This window comes from Peromyscus maniculatus, chromosome 3 (genome assembly GCF_049852395.1).
Source record: "Peromyscus maniculatus bairdii isolate BWxNUB_F1_BW_parent chromosome 3, HU_Pman_BW_mat_3.1, whole genome shotgun sequence".
NCBI classification, from domain to species: domain Eukaryota; kingdom Metazoa; phylum Chordata; class Mammalia; order Rodentia; family Cricetidae; genus Peromyscus; species Peromyscus maniculatus.
Window position 1 is genome coordinate 49,576,512 of NC_134854.1, and position 17,463 is coordinate 49,593,974.

The 17,463-nt window shown below is 38.9% G+C and overlaps 1 protein-coding gene across 2 annotated transcripts; it reads left to right on the plus strand.

Moving 5' to 3' along the window:
* Positions 1-345: 345 nt before the first annotated feature.
* On the plus strand, positions 346-7,626 carry LOC143272146 (trypsin-5-like). 2 transcript variants are annotated; one of them, XM_076566049.1, is made up of 5 exons: positions 346-379; positions 5,373-5,532; positions 6,430-6,683; positions 7,069-7,205; positions 7,477-7,626. In XM_076566049.1, the coding sequence occupies exons 1-5, from the start codon at positions 346-348 to the stop codon at positions 7,624-7,626; spliced, it is 735 nt and encodes a 244-aa protein (XP_076422164.1). The 2 variants fall into 2 exon arrangements, with proteins under 2 accessions (XP_076422164.1, XP_076422163.1); XM_076566048.1 differs by lacking the exon at positions 346-379 and adding an exon at positions 4,438-4,477.
* Positions 7,627-17,463: the final 9,837 nt, after the last annotated feature.

Sequence of the window (17,463 nt, forward strand, 5' to 3'; positions counted from 1 at the left end):
TGTTTGATTTATTCAGTTTTGTAGTACCAAGATGGATTCTCTTTCATAATATGTAATTTATGGCTGAATTTCTTGGTTTGTCTAGCATTGTATTTAATTCATCCAATTCTTTATTTTAATCCCCCTTATAACGATAACCATTTTAATCTAAAATGTCAGTGAAATATATATGTATCATAATATTTCTCATCACATATTATCACCACAACTCTACACAACTAAATTCTTGTTTTTTCTTGCTCTCTAAAAACATAAAAGAAGAAAAATGAAAATTAACAGGCATACTAAAAGAGAATCCCAATAAGGAAAAAAGAAACAGTTAAACAAAAAGTAAATAAAAAAAACATGGAGATGATTTTATACTGTTCAACTAACATGGGTATATGGCCTTCCCTAATGCGTGTTTGGTATACCCTGTGACACTCCATTGGAGAAAAATGATTTTTGATTTCAAAGGTATCAATTGCAAAAGGTTTCTTGCCTAGAGTTGGGATCCTGTGTCCAATTTCTCATCTCAATCTGAGGACTCTGTCAATATTTAACTGGTACAGGTCTTGGGCATGCTACTATAGGCACTCCGAGTTCCTAAGTGCATTACTCCTGTTGCATCTAGAATTTACTGTTACCTTGGTACCATTCATTACCTGTGGTTCTTCAAATCTGTTTGGCTCTACTTACACACAGATCCATGAGTCTTCAAGAAAGGTTTGATGAAGATATCCCATTTAGAACTGAGATCTCAAAAAGGTTCTTACACTCAGCACCTTGTCCAGTTGCTGGTATCTGTGCCCATTACTGTTTACCACAAGAAGAGGTTTCTCTGATGAAAGTTTACAGGTATAACTCCATGGCTATAGCAATATTTCATTGATATGTTCCTATAGTGAATTATAACGTCAGGTTTTCCCCTGTGCCTATAAACTACCGAGTCTCTGGTTCTTGGACATTTTAGAAGTGCCAGGAATGGGTTCCACCTCATGGAGTGGACTAGTCCAGGTCTCTAATGGAACAGAACTGATATGATGAATGAAGACATAGTAAAAGGGGATTTTGAGTGGCTTCCAGGCAGTGTCCCAGGTAGTTAAACAATGGCTGTCTCAAGAAAGACAGGCCAAGAATCTTGAGTTGTTCAGTCTATGAGCCTTGCTGTCACAGAATGCCAAATGTGCTGCTGATCCTTCAGAATTCTGAGGCAGCTTATGATGTTCAGTCTAAGTTGTATTCATAAGAAGTAGGTTCCAGTACCAGTGAATCAATGTCTCAGGATAGTTTAGGATATATAAACTTGCCAGTGAGTGTGAGGATAAGCAGACAACAAGCAAGAGCCTACTTCTACCATATGCTTTTAAATAGGCTTCCACACCAACATGTGACCCAGATCTGCTGTTGTTTTTCTAAACTATCCAATCAAGAAATTACTTGCTGCCCTACCCAAACACAGAAGAGTTTGAATTTATCATCTGACAAGGAACCCAAATGATTCGTGATACTTCAAAACCCAGAGAATGCTCATTTACCTTCAGATTAGAATAAAACCTCTGAATAAATAAAATCTCCAAATGGAACTATCTAGGGCAGGAATATTGCATGTCATGCACACATTCAAAGTAAGTAGCAGCAAATGGAATAGGAAAAGATCAACCTAAATTAACTGATTACCTGTTTACATCCTTGACTTAAGAGATGTTGACTGAGATGTCACCTTCTGAGAAGAAAAGAAAAAGATTTCTACACTACACAGAGACCAATATTAGATTCCATAATCAAACAGCACATTTTATCATATAACGTCAAAGCATGGCATGAACGATACAGTAGGCGAGGGGAAAACAATAGGAGGAAACAGTTGAGATTTAAAAGTAACATATTCTCACATTACAAATTGGGAGGACAGAATAGTAAAAGACACAAGAAAGAATTAAGGGATGACTAAGAGGTAACTGATAAAATTTGAGACTGGTTTAAACATGAAAGCAACCATGTAGAACATATAAATTTCCACCTTTCCTCCTACAGAAAGCACAGAGAATATCCACTCCAAAGGAACATGCCAGGAGCCAACCGGACTTCACACACCAAATACAGAAACACTCCTGTCCTCCGATGGTCCCCTTTACACAGTGTCACAAGAAACCATGCACTAATATGGAAACTGAAATTTCTGTGTGCATGTTTTCCAGAAAGACAAATTTCAGAAGGAAAATGAGGCTGTAGTTTACCCCATCCCATTGGGACCTCCGCCTTGATTGTCAGCAGACTATTTAGTTACCACCTGCAGCAGGTCTCAGGTGCCCTAACAATTTCCCGGTCTTTCTATGGCCTTGAGACAGCATGCCAGTTTTAGAAAATTTCTCAGGCGAAAAAGAGTCCATCCAAATTATTTCTTTCTGAACTCCTCCTAGTAGAACTAACATGTTTGTAAAAAGTGGAATGTGCATAGTCTGAAAAACTCGACAGACATGGCAATATGACAGTTCTTCCACTCAGGAATGACCCAGGAGAAATAAATGAGAAAGAGGATACAGAGATGACAACATTGAGTGTCTGTTCAGGGATGTGCTTCTCACCCAGCCCTGTCAGTAACAGGACCACTGCCAATGTTATGAAGCTCATTTGGCATTTCCTGCATTTTCTTCTGATTTCCAGTTCCTCATCTTCCAGTCACAGTTTGCTCCCCCTCAAATCCAACTGTCATTATTTTAGCTAAACTTCCCTTCCATTACTGTGTAACTCTAGAACCATCACTAGTTTCCAGAGAACTCAAACCAGATCTCTCCTCCAACAGGTATTTCCTATATATCCATGGTCAGTGAAGAGAAACACATCGGATAGGAAGGATCCTCTATTTGTTACTTATAAATAGGCACAAGCTGACGCACCATCAGGTATTGCCCTTCTAGGGTTGGTTTATACTATAGTAAAATGGAAACTGAGTCTTAGAGATAATTTAAGTTGAAAAAAAAAGCTGGGTTCAATACAGGAACTGACTGACCACAGCATGACACTCTTGTTATATATGCAATAGAAATATCCATAATTCCCATTCTACCTATACATCCTTCTTGTTCAGAAACCATGTTGAACATTGCCCAAAGACATTCTACTCTGCAAAATCAGTATAGACTTCTTGTACAGACAATTTGAACTAGAATACAGTGTATTTACTTTTAATATAGTTATCCAGGGCAATATTGATAATCCTTGGAATGATCAGGGAATATAAACATGGTATTGTTTGTATACTCTCAAGGTTCTTGGTACCCTTAATATGACATGAGCATAAGAGGCAAACATCTTGAAACTGTTGCAGAATTTGACCATCCTATTCATGTAGTTCTCTTTTCCCCTACCAAGTAAGCCATTTCCTACCTAACCATCATTCTCATTCAACATGTCTAAAATCCATGAAACTGGTCTGAAAGAATATTCTCTAAAACCCATCTTATTAGTAACTTTGTATCTCCTTTCTTTACATCACTGATGTTCCTGTGCTGGTCCACAGAGATCTATTATTTCTTCTTAGTATTAAGGTGATTAGCCAAGATCAGAGCAAATCAATTTTGGAAGCACTGATAAGCTTTTGGGATTAGGGCTGTTCAAGGAGACCCATTATCAACCAGAAACAGACATTCTTCAAAGTTACTAAAAGCAACCTTATTTTCATCAAGGGATTTCTTGATTTTTGATATTTATTTATTTATTTTTTATTTATTTAAACACTCTGCTACAATTTCTCCTTCTTCTTCCTTTTCCATTCCTCCTATTCCATTTTCCCTCTATCTACCTTCCATACTCTCCTCAGTTTATATTCAGAGGAGCAACAAAACATAGTATATTAGGTTGAATGCTGGATGAGGTAGTCCAGTATGAAGATAAGGGTCCACAAAGTCCACAAGATTCAGAGACAACTTCTGCTCCCACTGTAAGGAAGCCCACAAGAAGACCAAGCCACACAACTAGACCATATATGTAGAAGGCTTAGGTCAGCCCCATTCATGCTCACTGATTGAATGTTCAGTTTCTGTAAACCCCTATGAGTCCAGGCTAGTTGATTCTGTGGGTTTTCTTCTGATTTCTAGTCATGAATTTCTAAGCATACCATAGGGTCTTTCTTCTTCAACACCCATGTTTTTAATAGAGTAAAGGAGAGATGTGTAGACAAAGTCGTGACTACGATTATTTCCCCCATTCTAGCATCCTGTCAAGAATAAGGTGTTTCCCTCCTCTTTTCCTGAGAATAAAATTTTTCTTGACACCTGGAGGTCTCTGACTGCCAAGAAACCAAAAAGAGTTGACATAAGAATCCAGAAGGGGAAAATACTGGTGTGTTTGTTCAGTAAGAATCAATGACATCACACCCCAACTACACAATAGTATTTTCCATCCTCAGTCCTATAAAAGCCTGCTCCCATTCAGACCTCACTACCTTTTGCCACCATGAATGCACTCCTGGTCCTGGCCCTTGTGGGAGCTGCTGGTGAGTTTCAAGCTGTGTCCAACCTTCCCTAGCATCTTATTTTCAACCTTTGTAATTTTCCAGGCTTCAGTTTACTCTTGTCTCCCTCTATGCACTCTCCACAACATCCTTTGTTGAATTCATGGCCTAGATTACTGAGGCAGAAAGGGAGGCAAAACTGAGGGTGCATAAAATTTACCAGGTGACATATTCCTTAGCAGCAACTGCACTGGGAATCCAACAACATAGTTCTTGATGAATTTCAGACAGAAGAATGGTAACTGACATGTAATCAGACCCTTTGGCGTGTGTTCTCAGGTCATTTCTTCTGTGCTTTTCCTGGAACTCTGAGTATTTCTGCTCTGTAGTCCTTTCCCCTGGCAGATATCTGAGTGCTGACTACTGGGGACAGTGATTTCCCTGCTTTCTCTTAGTCATTCTGCTCAGATAGTAATACTAAAGCAGTGGGAAGGTGATATGGTGCTGAGCAATCCACCCTCCAACAACCTGATGAATGGGTTCTTTTGCTTCCTCTCTAGTTCCTTTCCCTTCTGAGACTCTAAAAGCCAAGATACAGGTGGCAAAAACAAATAATAGATGGAAAACTAAAACAGTCCTTGGGCAAAGCTGACTTGCAATGGGATCCCAAGGTTTGTGTTCTTAGTTAGTTCCTGACAGTCCAGCCCTGATGCTCAGAAGAGATCTGGAGCTTTTGGGAACTCTCTATCTGTCCTACAGATGCCAGTAGTGGGACGTGCTACAATCTATGTTACCCATAAGACACAGTGATCTGAGTTTTCCTACACTCACCGTGCTCAGTAAAAATCCTAAGGGTTTAAGCTGCCATAGAGCCAATGGCTTCACTATCTAGCACCCTGATACATTGGTTTATTCTCATTTCCTATCTCCATTCAAGTTGCTTTTCCTGTTGACGATGATGACAAGATTGTTGGAGGATACACTTGCCAGGAGTATTCTGTGCCCTACCAGGTGTCTCTGAACTCTGGGTACCACTTTTGTGGAGGTTCCCTCATCAATGACCAATGGGTGGTGTCTGCTGCTCACTGCTACAAGAGGTAAGCAATGGGCCCCTGGATGCAGAGCTCATGGCCTGGGACATGATTAGAACATAGCATTGGGCAAGTGGGGATGTTGTAAGATGACTAGGGAAAGCCATGAAGAAAAGAATTGTTGGCAGTTGCTAAGTATCATTAGCAAAAGTGAAATTTGATCCAGAATAGAAATCCTTTTACTTCCCCAAACAAACCCATGATATAGCAAGGATGATGGGCCATTAAACCCTGACAAATTGATCTGGTTATCATAGACACCAGTGATAAAGTCAATCAAGAAGTTTGTATTAGGACGACTAGCTAAAATGAATAATAACCTCTAAGTTTTCAGAAATCAAGCTAAATATTGGTTAAATCAATGCAGTCTCTACTGTGTATTCTCAGTCCTGAATATGTATCACAAAGATGACAAGGTTTCTTAAAACACTGAACCCAGGGCTAGATTCTGGCTCAGTATTTCTGGATTTGGAAGCCAGAATGTAAGCTTCTCTCAGGGTCCTATGTCACACTGGTGGGTCCTGGCACAACTCTTCTGTCTCCACAGGATTAGGTTCTACATAGTAATAGTTTTTAACAAAGCAAGAAGTATTTGTCATAGTTCCTTCTCCAGTTAACAAAGACTCAGAGGGTGAAGTGTACATCAAATGTCACCTTGGATCCATATTCGTGGATGTAATAGAGTCTGTAGTATGACAGGTTAAAAACCAACCCAAACTGAACTCCTTTATATTATACCCTATATACCAACAACCTCTGTAGATGAAAGATTCTGCCTAATCAGAAACTGTCCATCACTGAAGAGTTTCTCCTCTGAGCTACTCCTGTACATAAAGTTTAGAACCTGTGGTGTGTTTGGGATAATTTGTTGAAACTCTGAAACATGTCTTTTCTTTCCTACAGCCGCATCCAAGTGAGACTGGGAGAGCACAACATCAATGTCCTTGAGGGCAATGAGCAGTTTGTCACTGCTGCCAAAAGCATCAGGCATCCCAAATTCAATTCGAAGACCCTGGACAATGATATCATGCTCATCAAGCTAGCTTCTCCTGTGACCCTTAATGCCAGAGTGGCAGCTGTAGCTCTGCCCACCTCCTGTGCACCTGCTGGCACTCAGTGCCTCATCTCTGGCTGGGGCAACACCCTTAGCTTAGGTGGTAAGTATGACATTTACCTACTCCATCCTTTCCTCCCCATGTTTCCAAAACCAGACATGTCTCTGGATTTGAACTTATTTGCTTTTGCTTTCCAAATATGTTTGAACTACTAACTATAAGAAATATATCGTAAGTAAAAAAAGGACTAAAAACTACCAAAATGTTCACTTCCTGTAACATAAGAGAACAAATATACACTTTGTTATTATATTGAAAACAGGATCAACAATAGCCATTTTATAGTTTGAGAAAGCTTTAATTCTTTGTTGGAATTTATATCCTTAATGAATTCTCTGGCAGTTAGCCATGGTGTTCAGGGATAAATTATTGTTCCCAAGGGTGCTCTAATACATATTTCTCCTTTGATCACTACCTCTTCTCAAAGTGAATAACCCAGACCTGCTCCAGTGCCTGGATGCCCCACTGCTGACTCAGGCTGCCTGTGAAGCCTCCTACCCTGGGAAAATCACCAACAACATGGTCTGTGCTGGCTTCCTTGAGGGAGGCAAGGATTCCTGCCAGGTGAGTGGCTCCCTTTCTATATGAAACCCTTCTTTTCCTTGGAGAGAGTTTTGAGAGTTCAAAGTTGTGAGACTAGAAAGATTATGCAGTGGGATCAGGGAAAGTGCTCTCTACCCTGGATGTCCTTTCATCTCATTAGTAAGATTAGAGGATGTGTTTCAATGAAAAACAAATGCAGTCAGAAGCTGACTGGAATGGGTCTTAATGTAAGAGCAGAAGTGACCCTTTTTCTTTATGCCACTTCTTTAAACACTGTATTTCTCCATTGCAGGGTGACTCTGGTGGCCCTGTGGTCTGCAATGGACAACTTCAGGGCATTGTCTCCTGGGGCTATGGCTGTGCCCAGAAGAACCTCCCTGGTGTGTACACCAAGGTCTGCAACTATGTGGACTGGATTCAGGACACAATTGCTGCCAACTAGAGATCCCCAATCCCTCCTCAGTCCTTGTGTCAATAAAGTGCATTTTTCATCACTACCTGTTCCTCTGTCTGACCTTTTTAGTCCCTTAGCTCTGGGAGGCAAGCTCTTATCTGAGGGCTTTGAGATCAGGCAGACATTCTCCACTAAAGTCATTCTGGACTCAAAGTGGGTCAAGAAACAATCATCAGTAACATCTCAAACACAATAATAATTTCAGTGGAACCATAGTAGGGAGTTTCTTTCATTTTACTTTTTCAAGAAAAATCATGTCTAGATAGCTAAGCTAAAGATTTTTCTTCCTTAGTATATCTGGAGGACTTCAACATGTAAAGCATACATATGTTCTTCGGTAGACAAGACTACTGATTTCTTTAACTATGGCAGAAACTCTTTGTTCCCAGTGTAAAATTTAGCAATGCTTAGCCACCTTGCCTTCTGAGTTCCCTCACTATATTCATTTTGGGAGCTTTGATGTAAAGTCTTGCTCTGTAATCCTGGCAGGCCTTGAACTTGTGATTTTCTTTCTTCAGGTTGCTTAATGCTTGGAATGTAGGTTGAACCAACAGAGCTGTCTCTCTACCTGAAAATGTTCATGCCAATGCAGTTCTACTCCATCCTAAGAGTGGGTGTCCTACTTAGATAATGTCTCACTGGGTGTCCCCAATTCCCACTTCTGTTTCTATAGAAGAAATAAGAGGTTCTGGATCTAAACCACTCACATCTCTGAGCAATCTGCCTCCTGTTTATCTCACACAATAATACTAATGTGTATGTACTGTCTTGAGAAATCCCTTAGACATGTTCACATTTAGTTAAGGTTCCCTTCTCTAGTGGTATTCCAGTGCCACAGCTAGGAAGCAAAGATTCTGAGAAGGTTGTTCATGAATGCTATCCCACACCTGGAAGGTGATATAAAAGTGGTTATGGTCAGAATTGCTTTGTCATTTACATGTCCACTAGGCTTCCACTCTTTTCCTACTGGGAGGTCTCAGATGAGGAAGAGGCTATCCTATTTGACCTTTTATATCTTTCCATCAATCCCTCACCAACATATACCCATGCCTACTTCCATGTACTTCCTGAGAGTGTCCCCCAGTCATGGTCTTCCATGAAGTCTGTCTGCTTATAGAGAGCTCTTTCTCATTGCATTCTTTCTGATTTAACACTTTCTGGTTTCTCACAATGTTCAAAGCACCACCAAATGTTCTTCTTAGGGAATACAGGGCTCTATTTTGTCTTTCTCCTGTTTTCCTTTCTATGGCTGCAATAAAAGTCTCTGACCAACAGTAACTTAGTGACTTACAATTGATGTTACATATGACACCATCATTCACACAAAGCAGCAGCCTACAGAGTGGGAAAATATTTTTCCCAGCTACACATCTGATATATCCAAAATATGTAATGAACTCAATAAACCTGATCTCAAGGAAACAAATATCCAATTAAAAATGGGGTACAGATCTAAACAGAGGATTCTCAAAAGAGTACACTCAAATGGCTAAGAAACCCTTAAAGAAATGTTCAATAACCTTAGTGTAGGGCCGACAGGGAGGGGATTTGAACAGACTTGGGGAGTGATAGCATATTTAAATTTATACAGTGTTTTAAATAGTACAAATATAACAAAAATAAAACAAAAATTCATCAAATGATTACAAACCATAAACTAAAAAAATTGATGAATAAATATCATGAAGTTTAATTCAGTGTTAGAGAACAATAATATATTATTCACAGGACAAATGGATGGAACTGAAATATTCATGTGAGTTCAAGATATAAGTCTCAAACCCTCAAATATTACATTGCTCAGTCATAAGATGAACATATACATGAAAGTAGAATGGAGATGATTGGGAAGAAAAACGGGTCAAGGGATTTTGTGAGAATGTCAATGACTGTAACGGGGAGGATCGACATGAGGAGTGGACAATGACATACACGCTTCAAAATGTCACAGTAAAACCCACAATATGGCAAACTTATTGTAACGTTTCAGTGGGGAAAAGGAAAGGAAATGTGGTAAGGTGATGGAAACTAGGGTTCCTTAGAAGTAGCCAGGCTTCTACACCAGCTAAATCAAAGTATCAACAGAGTAGTTAACCCCTCCGTGATGCATGGCAGGGAGGCACCACAAAGACACCACGTTTGTTTGACCTCCTATCCAGATGTCCTGGACATTAGAGTCATGCATGATTTTTGTCTCCATAATCATCCAATTTAGTTATTTCTCAACACTGCTTTCCACATATGGCATTAGCTTCCTCCCTGGTCTACTCTGCTACTCTGGTACTTTCACTGTGTTCTGGGGAGTTCAGTCAGTTTCATAGTTCTAAGGTTGATATTCTTTCATAATTTCTAACCCTTTGTGAAATTTCTTAGTATGGATCTGAATTGTCTTTTCATCATTCAGTTAATTTAATCCACTTATGGTCAATAGTAATATCTTTAAAGATGAATTTATTTATTCATTCATTTATTTATTATGTGTACAGTGTTCTGTCTGCATGTTTGCCTACCTGCCAGAAGAGGGCACCAGATCTCATAATAGATGGTTGTGAACCACCCTGTAGCTGCTGGGAATTGAACTCAGGACCTGTGGAAAAGTAGTCAGTGCTCTTAACCTCTGAGTCATCTCACCAACCAGATCATTAATAATTTTACATGAAAAATTTTCATTCATTTTATTTTGATCACATTTTTTCTCTAACATACATACCATTTCCAACTTTTCTCTCAACTATATTCATCCTCTTCTCAAAAACATAAAACAAAAAGATAAAAGTTAAAACAAACAAACTAAAATGAGAAAACCACTAGGGGAAAAAATAACAAAACATAAAAAGTGCAAGAAAAGCATGGTGTCCATTTTGTGTGGTCTGTGTAGTTGGTATACTCAGTGACACTTCACCAGGGAAAACTGATTTTTCTCTTTCCCAGCTGGCATAACTTCCAAAGAGTTTCTTATGTAGGGGTCAGACGCGTGTCCACTTGCCCCTGTTTGTGCTTTGGACTTTGGCAGGTCGGGTGGGTGCTGTCACAGTTCTTTTGAGTTCAAATGAGCATTAGTGCTGGTGCATCTCTAGGATGCTCTTTCCTTGGAGAAATCTACCACCTCTGACTCTTAAGATCCTTCTGGCTATACTGACTATGTACCAAATTGTTCCTGAGTTAGAAACAAATGATTTATATGCTTATTTTAAATCCTCCAAAAGGTTCAATATCAAGAATCGGGCACCTTCTCAAGATCGTACTGCCTATAGCCCTTTGTAATATGACAGTGGTAAAAATCATCTTATTAATTGCTGATTAATTACAAACGTCACAGTTGTATCAAAAATCAATACCAGCAAAGACATAGTAAACACACACACACACACACACACACACACACACACACACACACCTGTAGTGGTATTTGCAAGATGAGATTGATCAGTTACTAATAGTTAATGTGCTAGAAGCCTCAGAATTTCATAAGAAATACCATGTAAATTCTAAAGGTTTGAAGAAGGATTTCTCCATCACTTGGCAACAGGCTAAGGATATTGTGAAAAAATGTCCTACTTGTTCCATTACCTGCAGGGAGCAATCCAAAAGGTATACAAAGAAATGAAATTTGGCAGATGGATGTGTTTCATTTTGCAGAATTTGGAAGATTAAAATATGTACATCATACCATTGACACCCATTCAGGATTTCAATGGGCAACCTCTATGAGTTCTGAAAAGGCTGATTCTGTGATTACACACCTATTAGAAGTTATGGCCATCATGGGAATACCTGTACAAATTAAGATAGACAATGCCTCAGCATTTGTCTCCAATAAAATGAGATGATCCTTTGCTTATTACAATATAAAGGATGTTACAGGTATACCACACAATCCCACAGGCCAAGCAGTCATAGAAAGATCCAATCAAACGTTAAAGGGTATGCTAAATAAACAGCAACAGGTAACAATGACTCCTCGAAATAGACTGCATAGTGCTTTATTATCCTTGAATTTTCTCAATGCTGATGAGAAAGGAACAACAGCTGCGGAGAGACATTGGATGACAGACAAAACTCCTGAGCTAAACCAACCAGTTTATTTCAAGGATGTACTGACCTCAGAATGGAAACCTGGATATGTTCTACGTTGGGGAAGGGGTTTTGCCTTTTTCTGCAGGAGAAGAAAAGCTATAGATACCAACAAAATTAATACAAATTCGATTCAAAGAGGAAAAACCCCTTGATGAAGAGAAGTAAAAGATCATCCACCAATGTGACATCCCTACAAGTTGTAAGAAAAATTTAACAATCAAAGGTTGGGGTAGGGTTCTGTTTTTGTCTTTCCAGGATAATGCAAATACCCATTGTCCAAAAATCATAAGGCCTTGGATATCTGGATGTTTGCAGCAGAAAGAAAGAATCTATTGGTGCCAATTTACACATGGTAAAATCTCACTGTCTAACATCTATCTCTCTATCAATCTAGTAAAGTTGTGGTTCCAACTCAATTATAAGCCAGGCTGGCTTTGGAGATGGAATTGGCTCACTCCTTCTCTAAACCCAAGCATATTGCTAAAAGAAAAGTTTGAGAGATTCTTCAGTCCCGTATCAGAAGAGCCCTCTAGTGTGGGACAGAAGGAAACCAATAAAAAGGAACCATTGCCTTCTAAATTCTAATTCTCTTCATGCTTACTCTTGACTTCTCAGAATCCTTTCTTACATGCTATGTCCTCTTTAAATCCAAACCTTCCCTTTTTGATAACAAATAAATTTTTCCAATAGCAATCTCGGAAGTCTCCAGAAGGAAGATGGGGCCCCAACAACAACAACTCTACCCAATCCAGAATGATGCCATAGTAATCATCATCATATTACACTTCTTGTCAGAATTTCAGACAATCTTACCCATTACTCTAAGACTTGCTGCAGAACCTACAGTTAGTCTAACTGAGATTTAACTATATGAGCTCTGAGCATTCTCACAGTACCCAACAGAGATAAATCACCCCCTAAACAGCAGGAAGTAATTCTAAGAAAACGACGCCCCTTCTCCCTTAGGTTTCATATTTTTCAGGGTTATGGATGATAGTTATAGGGTTGGGGTGGAAGAAAATATTAAAGTCAGTATTCTCCCTTAAAAAAAAAGGAAAAAGAAGAAATGGAATGGATAGGTATAAGATATTATGGTAGATCATTATATATACTAGTAAACAAATTTAGTAAAATAGCAACCTTAGATAATTTGCACTGTAACTTATACTGTTATGGATTCTTATATGTTGATACAAATGCAAACTATTTTTATATTCCTGTTTAAGATAATTTGTATATTGATACAAATACAGAACTATATTTGTTATAATATACATATATTTCTACTCTTGTTTGAAATATTTTTATATTGATACAATGTAAATTTATATCTGTCATACTTTATGTATGTTCTACTTCTGTTTAGTATATTCAGTATATTGATATATATTTAAGATTATTGTAATATTACATATTGCACTATATATTCCTACCTCTGTTATAAATATCTTGTGTATTGTCACAATTTTGAAGTCATTGTTCTTCACCATACATTTGCTTATAGACTGTTTACCTTGTTTACGTGAAGCCTTAGTCCTTAGGTTATTTCGGCAGATAAGAATTACAGATTTATAGTCACCTATGCCTGTCATCTCTATAGTTACATTAGTTAGGTTTTCCAGGTTAACAGCTACATAGGTCAGATGGACAGGTAATCTTCAAACACTTCATAGACCTAGAGAATATGGCATTTAAATAACTTAGAATTCTGTTGACATGAGACACAACTGCTACTGGCTGCACCAATTTGATCCCAGGAGAATGTTGGGCTTCTAAGACATTTCCATTTGGAAGTTTGTCTTCTTGGCACAAAATGGCCTACTGGGCAAAGAACTGCCCTTGCCTTGACGGCTGACAGTACGAATGCAATGCTGTCCTTTCTGGACAAGTGGGACACAAGGAAAGCAACCACTGTACTCTGCCAAGACAGGGTAAGATGGTCTTTCAGAATTCCTGCTTCTGAAAATGGTCTGTCAGATACTCTAGGCCTGTAGCCAATTTGAATGCACCAACAATGCTGAGAAACATTAGGTGACTGTCCAGGCTGCCAGCTGTCTTGGTCTACTCTTGCAAGATTCCCCAAAGTTGCTTGCATCCATCTACCATTTCTCAGGTACCATTATGTTACTTCTCAGGTCTTTGATGTGGTTGAAGACTAGGTAGTTGTAATTTGTTCAGTTATTATAAAAGATAAGTTAGATATAAAACCTTAAATTCACAAATATAAGATAGATAGGACATCTTCTTTAATATTGTAACTGTAATTCTTGCTTGATAACTGTTTTGTTATATGTGATTTTACCATGTTAAAGTTAAAGCCCTCCTTTTTTTAAAAAAAGAAGAAAATGGGAAGTGCTGTGGATATCGCTCTATATAAATAAAACACTGATGGCCAGTGACCAGACAGGAAGTATAGGCGGGACAAGGAGAGAGGAGAATTGGGGAAACAGGAAGAAGGAGAGGGAGACACTGTAGCCACCGCCAGGACAAGCAGCACGTAAAGACACCGATAAGCCACAAGCGACGTGGCAAGGTATAGATTTATGAAAATGGGTTAATTTAAGATATAAGAACAGTTAGCAAGAAGCCTACCACGGCCATACAATTTATAAGTAATATAAGTGTCTGATTGATTATTTTATACGTGGATTGTGGGACTGCGGGGATTGGTGGAACCTGGAGAGAAGCTCTCCAGCAACAAAGTACGGCCTACTTTGGGCCATATAGCCCAAGGTCATGGGAGGACCAAATACCATTACAGACATAAACCCTGGAATTAAGTATTAAAGACAATACAGGGTTTTTTTTTCTTTTTTCTTTTTTTTTTTGTGTGTGTGTGCGTGTGTGTGTGTGTGCGTGTGTGTGTGTTTATAATTGTTGGTATTTTATTGCCAAAGTAATCCGTTTACTCCAGGATTACCTATTAATAATCATTGATGTCCTCACATATTAGTCAGGTTCTCTAATGGAACAGACCTGATACAGTGAATATATACATATTAAAAAAGGGGATTTACTAGAATGGGATACAGCTATGGTCTAGGTAGTAAATTAATGCCTGTCTCAAGTCAGATAGGCAAAGACTCCTCTGGTATTCCCTTGTGAGAACTGCTATCTCAGCACCTGCAATGTACATAATATCCAAGAGAGTACTTAGATTGCTACTGGTTTTGAGTTTGTGACTACAGGTTTACTTAGAGTTTCTATTGCTGCAATAAAGCACCATGATCAAGAAGCAATCTGGAGAGGAAAGACATTACTTGGCTAATACTTCTCTTTCACTGTTTATTCTTAGGAGGTCAGAGCAGGAGATAAAGCACTGAAGGAATTTGGAGCATGAGGAGATGCAGAGGCCATGGAGAGGTGCTGCTTACTGGCTTGTTCCTCCTGGCTTGCTTGGCCTGATTTCTATAGACCCTAGAACTGCCAGCCCAGGGATGATATTATTCACAATGGACTAGATCCTGCCCCATCAATTGCTAATTAAGAAAATGCCTTACAGGCTTGCCTATGACCTGATCTTATGGAGGCATTATTCTTAATTGAGGTTCCCACTATCAGATGACTTTAGTTTGTGTCATGTTGACATAAAACTGTCCAACAAAACTCTCATGACATAGGTTTTAATACCAGTGAAGCAATGCTTCAGGATGTTATAGGATATGCAAACGTGACAATGAGTTAGAGCAATCAGGAAAAGAGTAAAATCTTCCTTCTTCCTTGTCTTTTTAAGTGGGATGTCACTACAAGGTGTGAGCCAGACCTAAAGTGGACTTTCCCATCTATACAATAAGGAAAAGTTCTCATTGGCATACAAAGCTGCATGGGTATGGATTTGGTCAACAACTCATGAAGTCAAGTTGACATTCATGAGTAGGCATCAGTACCCATCTGTACTTGGAGATGCAGCCTTGAGGTTTAGCTTATTAGTCAAAGTGAGACAAGAGTCTGTTGCATGGAGTAGTGATAGACCTGTGGACTATTTTGTTTACTCTCTGTTACCTGTTTGTGTCTTTGAGTTCTTTTGTAGTCCTGCCATATGTTCCCTGGATTCCTGCATTGCTGCTCTCCTTCAAGCTCTGGAATACAGACACCCATTTGTTAACCAGGCTGGTGTTTTTATTTGTGCCATTGCAGAATTGCCAGTTTCACCATGTGCCTTAGAAATTACAATCAGTTCTCGATCTTGTAAAACATAGAGAATTCTCATTTAGCTTTAGATATTGAATATAACTTCTGAATAAAAAAATCCCTGAATGACCTAGGGCATGAAAATAGCATGTTGTGCCTGCATTCAAGGTGAGAGGCCACAAATGGTATAGAAAGAAAATACCTGAAATATCTCATTGGTGATTACCAATGAGCAGCCTCGAGATCATAGTTAAGGACTAAGATTTCATCTTCAGTGGGGAGGCACAAAGGATTTCTTCACTATACAGAGTTGAGTAATATTTGGTGTCATATTCAGGAAGCAAATTTCATTGGATAAAATAAGAGTCTAACATGAAAGAAATAGTAGGGAAGAGAAATATAATGGAGTAAAGAGTTGAGATTAAAGAGGTATATATCCTTGAAATACAAAGTGGGAGTATAGAGTATAAAGCATACAAGAAATAAGGAAGTGTGACTAAAGTGATCTGATAAAATTAGAGAGTAGTTTAAATATGAAAACAATCATGTCAAATCTAGAAATTTCAAACTTTCCTCCTACAGACACCACATAGAAACTCCACTCCATAGGAATATGTCATGGGTAATCTGGACTTCTCACTCCAAGTACAGAAACAGCCCTGTCCTTGGATGGTCCCCTTTACTGTGTGGCAAATCAGTGTACTAATAGGGAAACTGAAAATATTGTGTTCGTGTTCTTGGAGGAAGTGAAATGCCAACATAAAATGAGTGTGCAATTTGTTCCATTGGGAACCCGATTTGATTTCATTGTCAGCAGACTATTTAGCTGCCACCTGCAGCTGGTCTCACATGCTTGAACACTTTCCTTATCTTCCTATGGCCTTGGAGCAGCATGTCAGTTTTAGATTATTTCTCAGGTGAAAAGGAATCATTCCAAATCAATCCTTTCAGAATACATCATACAACATGATTGAGAAAATTAAAATATGTGAATAGTTTGAAACACTTGACAAACATGGCAATATGACAGTCCTTCCACTTAGGAATGACCCAGGAGAAATGAATGAGAAAAAAGGATGCAGAGATGACAACTCTGAGTGGCTGTTTGGGGGTTTGAATCTCATCCAGGCCTGCCAGTAATAGGACCACAACATATGCTATGAAGCCCTTGTTGGCATTTCCTCAAATTTCTTCTGATTTCCAATTCCTCCACCTCTAGTCAGTTTTCTCCCTCTAACCCAATTGTTAGAGTTATAGTTAAGTTTCTCCTATATTACTGTGTAACTCCAGAAACATCACTAGTTTTCAGAGAACTCAAACCTGATCTCACCTCCAACATATATTTCATATATCTGGCGACAGTGGAGAGAAAAGCATCTAATAGAAAGGACCCTCTATTGGGTTTTATAAATAGGGATCTTACACCTATCAGAATGTCTAAGGCCAAAAACACTGAGGGCAGCGTATGTTGGAGAGGATGTGGAGTAATGGGATCATTCCTCCACTGCTGGTGGGAATGCAAACTAGTATAGCTACTTTGGAAATCAGTATGACGACCTCTCAGAAAATTGGGACTCAATCTACCTGAAGACCCAGCTATATATACCACTTTTGCCC

Coding starts and splice junctions, on each gene's coding strand:
- LOC143272146 (XM_076566048.1), top strand. CDS start 4,438: ATGAATGCACTCCTGGTCCTGGCCCTTGTGGGAGCTGCTG. Junction 6,684..7,068: donor CAACACCCTTAGCTTAGGTG/GTAAGTATGACA, acceptor CTCTTCTCAAAG/TGAATAACCCAGACCTGCTC. Junction 7,206..7,476: donor GAGGCAAGGATTCCTGCCAG/GTGAGTGGCTCC, acceptor TCTCCATTGCAG/GGTGACTCTGGTGGCCCTGT.